Here is a 14,894-nt window from a genome sequence, read left to right on the forward strand (position 1 = left end):
TATCATTTTTCACTTCTCTCTCGCGTAGTTTAATAAATGGGTGACATTAAGGCACCGTCCCGATAAACCTTTTCAGAACTCTCCGGAAAACCAAACAGATAAAGCGGAACAAAAGCAAATAACGCACGAATGTTTATCTAATCGAATTAGCGAAGCTACAATAATATTTTGACGGCGAGGGGAAATACCGTCCACAAACACCGAGTGGACGTATTGCCAATAATCTACGCTCATTTTAATGAATTTGCGGTACAGACTCCCTATATGGAAAAGACTGCAAACTAGGGCGCTCCTCTTAGTAACAGCAATCCACGTTTGTACGTAAACGGTAACCTGTTTACGCCTCCGACGAACGTTTTGTCCTTCCTTCCACTTTTCCTCAATTTCGGATAAGGTCTCGTGGTTTTTTCGGACCCCGATGTGTTATCTTAATTTCTATGCTATTTGCTACTAGCGTCTTGCTTGGAGGAATTGAAGTAACGTAAAGGATAATAATTGTTGGACCGGTCACTTTGGAAAAAACTGGACTGATTTTCCCATAGATCAGAAGAGGTACCACTTCAAGATTTTGGAGGAGGTGTCATTCCTGGAATTCCTCCGCAACCAAGATGGAGATTAAGTCATTGACAGGATGATAAGATAGAGCTGGTGTTTGGAGTGGCACCAAGTGGAGGTGGTTTTCCCTTTGGTGGTACCTCCAACAATGCAAGCGCGTTCCAATCGAGATCACATCGGCAAGGAGAGAGATAAACGTGTTGCGGTGTTTGCCATCGGCAAGGTCAGGTTCGTGGCGCCACAACGAACTGTAAACGCCGTCCGTGGCGCAGGCACCAGCACGATTTTACCACGAGAGAGTCTGCGGGCAAGTTATGCGGATTTCGTAACCGCACACTCCAATTACCGACGCTGTAACCGATACGGTAATTAATACCGGCTGAGAAATGCCCGGCAATGCGACACGCGGAAAGAAAAATTCACCAACACCGGAATCTGCACCCTTTTATTTTATTAAGCGGAAAACCACAACTATGGCAGGCCGAAGTTATTGCCAGATTGGGATTTTGTCGAATTTTTTACTACTTCCTGGGTCTATTATTTTCTCTTCAAACTTAATTGTTTGTCATAATCACGGTTTAATTTGTGTAGATTTGAATCCAGTGCTAGTAATTTTTTTTTTCAAAAAAAGTCAGTAAAATTGCTTGAAACTGCGTTGATTATTATCTTCTCAACAGCGAAAGTCTGGAGTCGTTCCGGGTTATGGTTCTAGGTAGAGGAGTAATTAGTTGAGAATTAAACATGTTATCGAGAAAATCACATCAAATAGATGTAGTTTAAACATTAAACAAGCACAGCTCACAAAAATACGTCGATAACTTCTGAAGCTGTTACAGTTTTTCTGTTTTTTTGTCGCCAATCGATTTTCCGGTGTATTTTACATACGTGCAGTTCTAAACATTTAGATTTTGCCAAAAAGGTTCGTTAGAAATGGAAAAATAAAAGGTTTACAATTACTCAAAAAAATATGAATATGTTAATTTTTTTGCTTGATTTTTTTTTGTAGAGTGTATTCATAATTTTTTATGAACAGTTCTTATACATTCATTTAGAATTATTCCAGATTTTTTTTGGTATTGTTTCTGTATTTTTCTCTAGATTTTTCAAGCTTCTTATCTTCCCTTCTTTAGCTAATAACCATTTAGAAAATGGTATAAATTTTGTATCCTCCAAGTTCTCTCTTAGATAGATAGCCATTAGCTTGTTCAGAAATTTTTTTGATTATTTTTAGCATTGTTTTTTTATTCTACTTTAGATTTCTAATAAGATTCTTATAATCTCTTCTAAAGCCGTTTATTGTGGGAAATCGAGACTCTTCTTTAGATTATTCCATAAATCCATCTTTAATTTCGTTAATAAATTTTTCTCTAGATTTTTTTTAGAATTAATTTAAATAGTTCTTGTTACGCGTTATCAGATTTTTTTTATTGATTTATTGTTACAATTTTTCTGTTTTTTTTTGGCGCCAATCGATTTTCCGGAGTATTTTACATACGTACAGTTCTAAACATTTCGATTTTGCCAGAAAGTTTCGTTAGAAATGGAAAAATAAAAGGTTTAAAATTTCTCAAAAAAATATGAATATGCTAATTTTTTTGCTTGAATTTTTTTTTGTAGAGTGTATTCATAATTTTTTATGAACAGTTCTTATACATTCATTTAGAATTATCCCAGATTTTTTTTGGTATTGTTTCTGTATTCTTCTCTAAATTTTTTAAGCTTCTTTTCTTCTCTTCTTTAGCTAATAACCATTTAGAAAATGGTATCCTCCAAGTCCTCTTTTAGATAGATAGCCATTAGCTTTTCAAGATCTTCTACAGTTGTGTTCAGAAATTTTTTTGATTATTTTTAGCATTGTTTTTTATTCTACTTTAGATTTCTAACAATATTCTTATAATCTTTTCTAAAGCCGTTTATTGTGGGAAATCGAGACTCTTCTTTAGATTATTCCATAAATCCATCTTTAATTTCGTTAATAAATTTTTCTCTAGATTTTTTTTAGAATTAATTTAAATAGTTCTTGTTACGTGTTATCAGATTTTTTTGCGATAAAAAAAATATGATAGGATCTTCGTTTTATTCTCTTTTAAATAGTAAAAGCCCGGATTTATTGATTTATTGTTACAATTTTTCTGTTTTTTTTGGCGCCAATCGATTTTCCGGTGTATTTTACATACGTGCAGTTCTAAACATTTAGATTTTGCCAAAAAAGTTCGTTAGAAATGGAAAAATAAAAGGTTTAAAATTTCTCAAAAAAATATGAATATGTTAATTTTTTTGCTTGAATTTTTTTTTGTAGAGTGTATTCATAATTTTTTATGAACAGTTCTTATACATTCATTTAGAATTATTCCAGATTTTTTTTGGTATTGTTTCTGTATTCTTCTCTAGATTTTTTAAGCTTCTTTTTTTCTCTTCTTTAGCTAATAACCATTTAGAAAATGGTACAAATTCTGTATCCTCCAAGTCCTCTTTTAGATAGATAGCCATTAGCTTTTCAAGATCTTCTACAGTTGTGTTCAGAATTTTTTTTTATTTTTAGCATTGTTTTTTATTCTGCTTTAGATTTCTAATAAGATTCTTATAATCTCATCTAAAGCCGTTTATTGTGGGAAATCGAGACTCTTCTTTAGATTATTCCATAAATCCATCTTTAATTTCGTTAATAAATTTTTCTCTAGATTTTTTTTAGAATTAATTTAAATAGTTCTTGTTACGCGTTATCAGATTTTTTTGCGATAAAAAAAATATGATAGGATCTTCGTTTTATTCTCTTTGAAATAGTAAAAGCCCGGATTTATTGAGAGTCTCGGTATTTTTTTCGGAAAAATCAGTTACTGTGATAAAATAAAAAAAATCCTTTTGAGACTAATAACTGTTATTATGGAACAAATCGCGAACATTGCATAAAATATGTGAACTTAATTCTCGAAAAACGGCAGATATTTGCCCAAAAATAGAAAGAGATGCTGGAATAACTGCCAAAATTCTTCAATTTTCGGATTTGTATAATAAAAAATCGGTAATTTAAGGCCTGTTCTTATTTAAAATTCGGCCACGATCTTGCGATAGATCAGCTGTTTCTGAATATTTTACTCGGGTATTTGGCACCATACAATCAAGTCATCCTTTAATCCAGACGAAACCGCTTTATTCTTTTAAACTTTGCCAGATACTGTCTTCCAAAAAAAAAAAAAAAAAAACAGAAAATGTGGAATGTCTTATTGACATTGTCCGTTCTTTATAGATCACTAGAAAATGGAAGTACGTAAAAAACGAAACTTTCCTGTATTCTTCCTCATTTTTGCATATTTTTATATTATTTGCAATAGTGTAATTTAACTTAGTTCTTCGATTTGATCTGAGCTTCGGAGGTGGAGTAACGTCAGCGTTCGCGCGACTTGCCTTTCGCCTATTAATAATTTCCCCAACCTCCGCTTCAGGAAACCTAAACTTGGATTTTCACGCGCCGAACTCATGCCTGTTTCCGCCCGAATTTTTCACTCCTCAGATTAGGCAAAAAATCGCGTTATGTAACAAGTGGGATCATTACAGTTCCACCAAAGGTCACTCGATTTCGCTTCATCGAACCCGAAACACGTTTCAGCAAATGGTCAAAGTTCTCGCTATGCTCCATTTAGTTTTTAATAATCCGAACCTGTATCGGAAAAATGTTTATTTACTATTGTGATCGTACCGTCCTTGGATTATCTTTTGTTTTGGTAGTTGTGTCGATAAGTTGGCGGCGATAAAAGTTGAATAACGTTTCCTAGATTCGAGTTACGAATACAAACGAAAAATTCCATACAGCGAACATGTTGAAACAATGATAATCGAGTTACGACGAGAAATTCGCGTAATGTGTCGCAACGCTGCTTGATTCACGTTTTGTTAATTTTCGATTTTAAGGTCACTCGAATTCATTCATATTTTTACAAAAACGTCAAGAAATGGGTCAATCTTGCGAAATTTTGATATAAGTGTAAACACTGGGTTATTGTGCGGCTTCAGCCAACGTTTTCAATTCATTTGGGCTATTTCCATTCTCAACTGACACGCTGACAGGTCTGACAAGCACGCATGGGTCCTGTGGGGCTCCATTTTGTGCTTAATGGACGTTTGCGTGCCAGTTAGTTACGTCCAGTCTTCAGGGATAACTGTTTTTTTAATACACATCAATGTTTTAATAAACTTTAAACGAATCAATACGATACCGAAGATATGTCAACATGCCCACATTTAAGTCGTTTAAAACAGCGATCACAGTCTTATTTCCTCTATTTTTTTGCTCATGGCTACTACAATCAGCAGCTGCTAACTACAATGTAATGCTGTGGATATTTGTTTTAAAGATTCACATGTTTCACTTAAACAAGCTGTAGTATTAAGATAAATAGTATAAATATTCACGGGGGCCATGATTTTTATTAACAATGTCTCTCGGGTCTTGCCAAATTTTTGGGTACTAGAAATTATCAAGTTGGCTCGCAATACCTCTCATGACCTCCTTTAATTCCAACCCTTGAAGATATTTTTTGAGAGTTGGTACAGCATGACTTGTCCATAAACACTCTGTATTTATATTTAAACGAAAAAAATGCATTTTTTGTGATTTTTTTCAAAAACATACTACCACTATCTAATTCGTAAAGAGCAAATTTTCGGCCTTATTTAGCGAATTTTTATCTCGGTTTAGCAAAATTTTAGAAAAATACTACTTGAAAAATAAAAAGTTACCCTCTTGGTTTTTTCTGCCAAAATTTCACGGAAAAATTTACACTTTTCAAAGATTTCAGTAGTCAAAACTACGCATAAAGTACACAAAGCACTTGATAACGCCGTAATAATGTAAAATTTTCTTCGAATCAATAAATTATCTATCATGTGTTCTTTGAGTCATATCAAGATTTTGATTCCAAAATCTACAGTTCAAACCAGTTTAGTAAAAAACTTCATTGTCATATAATCAGATTATTGTTATTTTCATGTCGGATCGGCGTTTGTGTCTGTCTTAGATGGTGTTTTTTAATTGCTAGATTTGTACAGTCACCATCACTAAAAATGACACCCTGACCAAATCCAAGCTATCGCAATGAAAATTTTGGTATTTTTTCTGTAAACGTGACATGTTTTTGAAATCAAGCTGGTAGCATTGACTTGATCCGCCAATACCGGAAATGCATGCTTTAACCGGAATTTCCGGGTCAAAATCGCATTTTTGGTGGCAAACTGGGAACCGATTGATCGAATGAACTCTATGCACATGAAAACTTATCAATTTCTCGCAAGAATCGTCGGCAATGTTCGTAACTCGTTGGAGCCAACTTTTCGATGTATAGTATATGCACGTATAGGGGGAGAGAGTAGTGTTCGCCGTCGCGCACATCGTAGCAAGCCGCGATATTTATTTTCAGTTGTTTTGAAAGCGCGACGCAGATACGACGGCCGCGACGTTCGTGAACGCGAAGCAGGCCATGAATCGAGTCGTCGCACACTAGATGGAAAGTTTCCGTAGCAGAAAATGTTGTGTTAGTGACGGAATTTTTCCTTTTTTTTTGCGGTGTGTTTTATTTGTGGTGGCATTCTGTCAGGAACGGACCTTGTGGATGGTAATTTTGAGCACACATTTCGCTCTAGTGATAAAAATGTAGTCTTATCGCACTCGATATGGATGGTGTACGATGGTTTTGGACGAATCAAAAACGAGGGGGCGTGGCCGGACGGAGTCCGGAAAAGTTCCGGTTTTGAATCCGGTGATGCACGTGATTATTTTCCCGCTTCGCGACAGTCAGCTGGAAATTTGCATTCGCCGATTAGTCAGCTTTTTTTCAACGCAGGCGGCGAACTTTGATCCCGCGGAGAGGTCGAAAAATTCGGAAAATCATTCTTTTTTCTCCGCTGATAAATATTATTGGCGCCTTTGTTATCGTTTACGCAATTAACATACTTAGAGCAAAACAGAGTAATTTCCATGGCTTTTTGGAAAAATGAGAAAATTTCAAGCCTCGATATTGACATTGACGCTGGCGTCTGGCCAAAAGAAGTGTCATGATTTTTGAAGGAAGGGGCTTTGAAATCGGACGAAACGCGGAGGAATTTCATTACACAGAAATTTATTGAATTGTGTCGGGTTTTTTCGAGAGGACCGGATGACATTGAATCATCTGTAAATGTCATCGGCATCATGTCAAAGTGTTAATCGATTGGAATTTGACTAAATTCGAGGATCACAACTGGTCGTCCTGCATGAAATTAACGCGGAATTTATCGGCGTTTTCCATATTGGCGCGCCAGGGGCGGACCCCAGCGGCGGACGCAGGGCCCAAGAAGCAACAAAAAATCAATTTTTATGGGTTTTCTATTGCTGTAAAATTATTATCTTAATAAATAATAAATAATTATATATATATATATATACATACGAATATATATATACTTCTGGTAAAACGAAGTTTGCTAATACGTTAATGTAAACTTGCTTCTTTTAATAATATGCAGTTAAACAATTTTCCAATTTTTTTTCTTAATTTTAAATTAAGTCCACACTCTGCCAATCTTTCAGTTTAATTCGACTTTTTTGGAAAAAATGTCCAAAATCGACTGAAATCATTAAAAGACGATAAATAAATCAGTGAATTGATATTAAATGTGGATATATAAAATCATTTGTTATTTGTTTTCTTACTTTTCGGTTTATTTCGACAAAATGTCTGAAGAAGAGCTGGATTTTTCAGATTTTAAATCTGAAAATAACATAACTCCACGAAATCAATGAATTTTTCTCTGAAAAAGAGCTAAATCAGTCAGATTTGACTGAAATAACGTGGAAGTAAATTGGATAAAAAATGATTCGAATCGTTCGAAATTATCAGAAATATCATAACTTGCTCGTAAATGTATAACTAAGCGAGTTTTCGGCATGTTTGAAGAAATCTGTAGAAGTGGGAAGAAAAAAGTAATATATCCTGTGGCGTTTTTTGAAAACTTTTTTAAAAAAAATTTTAAACAAATTAAATATTATAAAGCAATTTTTCTATTTTCTCGGTTACTTTCTCCAATTATTTCATTACGTACGCCACTGACTTAATTAATTAAAAAAAGGTGAAAATCTTTGTGAAAATAAGTTTTCTTGGGTGTCGTGCGCCCCTGGCGGGCCTTGTCCTCCAATCGAGTCGATAAGAACTGCTCGAAAGCGATTTCTAATGGAACATGTGCTCGGACACGTTGAGGGTCCGTTTTGAATAATTCATTTGCGCCCTCACAGATTCCGCGAGGAAATGAGCCTGAAGAGAGTCCGCTTGTGCGCTAATAATTTGAAAAAGTGGAAGGGCAGTTAGGCCTCAAGACGGCGTCGTCAAATTTCATCCAGAAGAAGAACCGGAAGAGGCTGAAACTGCAGCTGTTCCGGCCCGAGTTGAAAGAACAGTGGCCGGTAAAGAATAATAATAACAATAATAAGCAGCGGAAAAAGAACGGCAGCGTTCTGGGGAAGGTCAGTGGCGTAGCGGTGACGTTGAAACAGTGGTGGCGCGATGTGGGGCTGTGCCCCAGGGCAGCCCCCTCGACGGTAGGCGGCCCCCTCGCCGCGAGGCATCGCTGCTGTCACACTAAGAGGGGGGCCAACCGATCCATGGGACAGGCCTTCAGCATGTGTAAACTCAATCATTGCCGACATAAGAAAAGTAAGTCGCATGACTTGGTTTTAGCGCAAAAATCGATTCCTTGCCCGCACCTGACGTCACTTTACCAGAAACCGATCGATTTATAATAGACGATCGGTATTTTTAGCGCCGGTCGTAAATTTCGCGAATTGTCCACGGAAAAACTTACGACTTCTGAAATGCCATTTCAACGCTTTTCCCAGATTTACCCAATTTTCTCCAGTTTTTTCACGAATAAAATTGAGTTGGCGATTCTTTATAGAGGTCACTATATCTAGCGTAATAAATTTACATACATTTTAATAAAATAATTACATGTGTGCTTGCACATAAAAACTGAATATGTAAATTTTTTCCAAGTTTTTCCATGCAAATGTTATTACCATAAAACGCATAAGAGACTTGTAAATTTTCGTTTTATATCGCTGGTCTAATAAATCATTTGTTGTTTTTAACCCTGGACCTGTCTGCAGTTGCATGTAAAAATAATAGGAAAGCCGATATTTTCAGGACAAATTGAAAAGTTTTATTTTATTTATTGAGAGTTCTTGTTACTTTATCCCAAACGAGACGCTGAAATGGCGTAAAGTATGCAAAGGCGGTGTTTCCTTAAAACCTACACAGAATTTCGCAATGGGTGTGGGGTAATTGAGTTGCTGTTAAATTGGTAATTTTTTGAAACTTTACTTGTTACCAAGACTTGGAAATGTAATTAAATCGACTCCATATTTGGGGTAATTAATATGAAACTTTTAATGGCCCATTATTAACGAAACTTACGGAACAAGACAGCTTTTAGTGCTCTATCCCGTGCATATTTTAGTCAGAATTGTTTATCTCATTGGGTAAAAATATTGTCTCAGGTTCTATGAAGGTGACGATTAGAAAATTTCCTCAGATTTGCAAATCAAATGAATGACACCCACGTAAGCGTACAAAGTACCGGAAATCCCGCTCAAAAAATAAAGGTTTGATTGAAATCATTGTGTGCGATTTTGATTGTCTTCTCTGTGTTAATTTAAACTGATTGTTTATCGATTGTTATTTGCCGTCGTAAACTACGCTAAAACATTGCAAACACACATTAGAAAGCGCAGAATAAGTGACTCATACCCAACGAAATTATTTTGTGCTTGTCAAGAGTGCTTTTGATTCGTTTCACAAGAATCACTTTTTATTAATGCCCAGGAAGTAAGAGTCATAATGATACCGCTAGAAATAGAGTGCCATGGAAAAATAACAAGTGCTCTTCACTGTTGTCATCTAATTTGCGGAATAGCTACGTGCAACTTCCGATAAGTGTAACGAGCCATTTCTGAGTCAAAAAACTTAACTTGGTTTTAAAACTATTTTTTTTCTTGTTGAAATTCTGGTGAAATTTCGTATTTGTGCAAAGTGCTCTGTAATTTTCCGAATGGCTCGTGTATTTTTCGCGAGTCGCGTTTTCATGAATGAGGGGGCCCGCGTATTTTTATCCGTGGCGTATATGCACATAGTCTGTGGGCGTCCCGATCACGCATTCCTTTTTTCTTGTTTCCTCCCTTTCCCATCGAGCGATTTTGGTGAAAATCCGACCTAGTTTTCACTTCGGAGGGCTTTAACCCTCGCGGTTATTTTTAGCTCGGGAAGTTTTCGTTTTCTGATGTTTTCCCGTGCTATTTATAGTCGGGCGGTTTCTTTTTTGTGTTCCTTCCCTACCCTCACGGAGTTTTCTTTTTGGGACATCGGGGTAATGCACGGAGATGTTTTCTTTCTCAGGGTCGCAAAGGACAATCGGTCAATTTATCGGATGTGGATGTGTACAAACGCACGATTGTTCAAATGACATTGATGAACGACATTAATAATAGGAGTCGCTCATAAAAGAGAAATTTTCTAATAAATCCAGATGGGTCGTGACGAACGTTAATTGATCGCTGAATGGCGAGAACTGGGATTAGGGGAATCACTCATTCCCAAGCGGTTTAAATGATATAGGCAACACATCATATAATAAAAAAATAATTAAATAGCAAGTTTTTTACCGCTTATAAATTAAAGCAGATGAGCGGCACCCACGCTACTGAAAAATTTCACTGCTTTTATTAATAAGTTTGAGACTTGTTAATGTCATAATTGTTTTGCTTGGATACTTAGGCCCGTCTGTTATTGAGATCGTTAAAAGTTTGCAAGTTATTTTCACCCAAAATTACTAATTCTTTAAAATTAGAGATGCGTAAAGTGATACGGAATGTATTCAAAAGTCCAGAAAATAAATATACAAGGTGAGGCTGCAAAAATATTTTTTAGTACTCGTATGAGGTTTTTTTTTTTCGAATTCAAAAAGAAAACACGCTTTTTTAATTTATTACACAAAAACTAAGAATCTTAGAATAGGAGTTTTACACCACAACTAATTAAAATCTACACAGTCGGTTTGAAAAAAAATAATAATTACAATTATACTAATAAAATAAGTAAATTTTTAAAATCAAAATTAACAATTTTTTTAATTCCAAAATCAAGGCTGATACAAAAATTTTATGTCACATAAATTGTTTAAAATTTAAAAAATTATTTAATGTAGAGTTGTAGAGTATGCATCTTTTCAAAAATTAAAAGTTCAAACACTGACAAAAAATTAAAAACACAAAAAGCTAAAAAATATTGAGACCGAAATTTTGAAGAACTAAAGCGATTGAAAAATTAAAAACTGAATAAACTATAGAACTGGAAAAAAGAAACACCAATAAATTGAAACATTAGGTTTTGAATAAAAAACTAATACAATAAAAGACTGGAACAAAAAAAAATAAAAATCAGTAAAATTAAAATAGAAAATAAAAATAGAAGAGTGATAACTAAAAAAACAATAAACTTTAATTACTTCCTGCCTTAAACAACCAACAAATCTTGTCCAGTTACTATGGCAGATTATTGGATTTTTTCTATCTTACTCGATATAACAAAATGGTCATTTGGTGGTTTTTTATTTTAATTAATTTTTGGTCTAATAAGTGTTTAAATTCTCAAAACTGCAAAAATAATACGATTTTTGTGATTTTTTGGTTTTTTGTTAAGAGATTTTGCGCAATAATTGAGTTTTTGCTAAATTAACGTATCAAAAAGGTTAATTTTTGGTAATTTTCGACCAAATTTGGTGAATTTTTCGTCCTAGTTTTATAAAAACAAGAAGAAACATTTATTTTTGGTCTAAAAACGTGGTTAAATCCTCAAAACTTGCAAAACGAAAGTCACTTTTGACAAAATTCAGTGATTTATTGGCTTACTTTTTAAAAATGTTGGACCTGAAACAAATAAGACACCAGTAAATCGGTTTTAGGACCGGCCTTTTATCCGGTCGTGATTTCGTCTTTTAGATGCGAAAAATCCTCAGAAATAATGTCATTTTTGGCATAATTCTGTGATTTATTGACTTACTGGTTAAGAAATTTCGTGCACTAATTAACATTTTTGGTAAATATACTCTTAGAAATGGTAAATTTTTGGTCATTTTTAACCAAATTTGGTGATTTTTTTATTCTAGCTTAATAAAAAATAATTTAGATGTGTTATACAAGACAGGTGTCCCACAAATAATATTATTTTCACGCGAAATGTAGTAATAATTTTACAGTTTGGTGCCTTATTTCCAGGCTTGCATTTGCGCAGTGGCGGCGACGACTGTCGGATGCCGGCAGAGGGGGGCGCCCCTGGCTCGGATTTTGCACACCGAGATCGACCCCATCAAAGAAACATCAACCATGCAGGCCATGGGGGCCACTGCTACGACCCTGAATACGCCCGAATGGAATCGTGGCTTGACGAACATCCCGATTTCGTACAAGACTACTTTCTCAGGTACTCCCCCCAGCAAAAAAACCTCGCAATTTTTTCTGGTGGGTCGTCGTCCGCAATCCGCGTTTCAATAACACCCAATAAATTTGCATATTATTTACATTGGATTTTGTTCGGAAATTTTCGCGTAAAATATCGAATTTAAATTCCACGTCACACGCTTTATTAACCGAATTTTTCGTTTGCGTGTTTTCCGAATTCCAATGAGAACGACGTTCCAGTTAAATGAATTATGTTATTCCATCGCAGGAAAGCCACCAGACAAGTGGTGGATTCGTGGCTGGTGTCGCACGCGACGCCGACGTCGTCGAGCGTCGAATTGGCGTCACCGACACACAACCAGTCCAGGGCCGGCTCGGGCGCCACGACGCCCGTCCGAAAAATTTCAGCGCATGAGTTCGAACGTGGAGGACTTCTCAAACCGATGATTAGCACCATCGATGGTCAGCCCACGTTTCTGACGGGCTCTGCGGAAAATCAAGTCACCGGGGGCAGCAGCAGCCCCACCCCCGGCCGGAGGCAGCGGCGCTCCAGGCACGAACTGAGGCATTTGGACGAAAAAGAACTGATTTTTGAACTGGTACAATTATTTACCAAAGTCTAATTAACTGTTTTAATGAAAAAAATTACCGTTATTTCTAATAATAATGAGGCGCCTTTTAATAGCCGTTTTTTGAGTCGATAATAGTGCGAAAAAAAATTGTTCGTTTCCGGCGTCCTTTTTACACCCTTCGCCCCATTTTCCAGGTCAAGGACATCTGCAACGAGCTGGAGGTCCGTTCGTTGTGCCACAAGATCCTGCAGAACGTCTCCACGCTGTTGCACGCCGACCGAGGCTCCCTTTTTCTCGTTCAAGGCGAGAAAGGCGGTGGATGCACGCCGCTTCCACCCGGACAGACACCTCGAGGACGGTGTCTTGTCTCGAAATTATTCGACGTCTGCTCCAGGAGTACCCTCACAGAGATGGAAAAAAAGGAGGAAATTCGGATACCCTGGGGCACGGGGATCGTCGGATACGTCGCCGAAAGTGGCGAACCTGTGAATATACCGGACGCCTACCAGGTTTGTGCACTTTTTCTCAACCGTGTTGCTGCGCTAATGACGACCGAGAAATTTCAACTATTTTGTAATATCCGGGCTTTGCGGAGCGGTAATTGGCAAAATAATTTTGTAATTGCCCTGACTGTTACACAAAAATTAATGTCGCAGATTTTTATAATTTATAGATAATTTTTTTATTTATATAATGTTCATTTGTTCGATTTTTTGCTGTTTGATTTTTTCAATTTTTGTCACGATTTCGGTACCCGGAACATTTATCGAGGAATAACTCCGGAACTATTAGAGATAATCCCATGAAGTGTATTATCGTTGGAAAGCTCTTTCAATTATCTATTTTTTTCAAAAAAGATTATTGTTCTCCGACTAATAGTTTTCGAGCAAATTGCAAATAAAAGCAAAAATTGGTAAAATTTTAAAAAATTCATAACTAAAAAACTATTGGGAATTTGGCAATTTTCTCGATGCCAATCGATTCCCCGGATCATTTTGCATAGGTATGGATCAAAACAGTTCCACTTTTTAGAATAGTTTAGCCGTAAATGGGAAAATTAAAAAAATTAAAAAAAAGTTAACACCCCCCCCCTTAAAATCGGTCAATTTTTAAAGTGTCTCAAAATCAAATGAAACCTATTCTATCTTATAGATTTTGATGTGCTCTTTACGATCGAACAAACCGTTTTCTTCTAGCTCTTTTAGTTTGGCCGTAATCGGCGTTTTAAAATAGAAAATTTTTTTTGCGAGATATCGCCTTGAGTCCTATACCATTTTGTAGAGTTTTTTATTCCGGTTATCCTCCATTTTACCATTTCTCGATATCTTTAATAGTTTCGCCGTAATTGGCGATTGAAAATTGAAAAAAAGTGAAAATGGAAACCTTTTTTTGCGTTTTTCTCGGAAACTGTAAGACTTAGAGCACTGAACAAAAAACCATCTGATAGCGCTTAATTTTATCTATTTTTTCGTTCAAACCCGGAGCCGCTCCGGGCAACGGTTCCGGCTACAGAGGCGATCAAAGTTTTTCACTAAAAAAATTCATAAAAAAAAAACTAAAAGTCGTAGAGCATTGCGGTTTGTCCGATTGAATTCTACGGCTCATTTTACATATTATATCAATTTTTCACAAGAATAAAAAATTTAAAATTTTTTGTCTAAATTTAGGGGAGCCATTTGTCATTGTGAAAAATTTTATTTATTAAAAAAATTCATAACTCGAAAACTAGAAGTCGTAGAGCAGTGCGGTTTGTTCCATTAAATTGTACGGCTCATTTTAACATATTATATCAATTTTTCACAAGAATTAAAAATTTAAAATTTTTTTGCCTAAATTTAGGGTAGCCATTTGTCATAGTGAAAAATTTTATTCAATAAAAAAATTCATAACTCGAAAACAAAAAGTCGTAGAGCAATGCGGTTTGTTCCATTGAATTCAGTGGCTCATTTTCTGTATTATACCAACTTTTAACAAGATCTTACAATTTAAACTTTTTTGCAAAAAATTAAGATAGGCATTTTCTATAGTGGAAAATTTTATTCAACAAAAAAATTCATAACTCAAAAACTAAAAGTCGTAGAGCAATGCGGTTTATTCCATTGAATTCTACGGCTCATTTTACATATTATATCAATCTTTCACAACAATCAAAAATTTGAAATATAAACATAAGTTGAAAAGTGGTTTTTAAATTCTAAAGACCGAGATTTCAGGTTACTTTTACTTGAACGTTCACTTACATAAGATCATGTATGCGAGAAGGAAGCAATAAATCACAAAATTAAAAC

At 35.5% G+C, this 14,894-nt stretch overlaps 1 protein-coding gene across 7 annotated transcripts in view; it reads left to right on the top strand.

Moving 5' to 3' along the window:
- Pde11 (Phosphodiesterase 11) overlaps positions 1 to 14,894 on the top strand; it is a 43,755-nt gene that overhangs the window by 14,607 nt on the left and 14,254 nt on the right. For 3 of the 7 annotated variants that reach the window (XM_968738.5, XM_008198755.3, XM_064357263.1), the window contains exons 3-5: positions 11,852 to 12,056; positions 12,303 to 12,633; positions 12,801 to 13,115. In XM_968738.5, coding sequence (XP_973831.2) covers positions 11,887 to 12,056; positions 12,303 to 12,633; positions 12,801 to 13,115 — 816 coding nt within the window. In that variant the 5' untranslated portion in view covers positions 11,852 to 11,886. Of the gene's footprint in view, positions 1 to 5,911; positions 6,165 to 7,819; positions 8,238 to 11,851; positions 12,057 to 12,302; positions 12,634 to 12,800; positions 13,116 to 14,894 lie in introns of those variants that run through there. The other 4 variants (XM_008198760.3, XM_008198757.3, XM_008198758.3 and 1 more) reach the window with 3 other exon arrangements.

This window comes from Tribolium castaneum, chromosome 6 (genome assembly GCF_031307605.1).
Source record: "Tribolium castaneum strain GA2 chromosome 6, icTriCast1.1, whole genome shotgun sequence".
NCBI lineage: Eukaryota > Metazoa > Arthropoda > Insecta > Coleoptera > Tenebrionidae > Tribolium > Tribolium castaneum.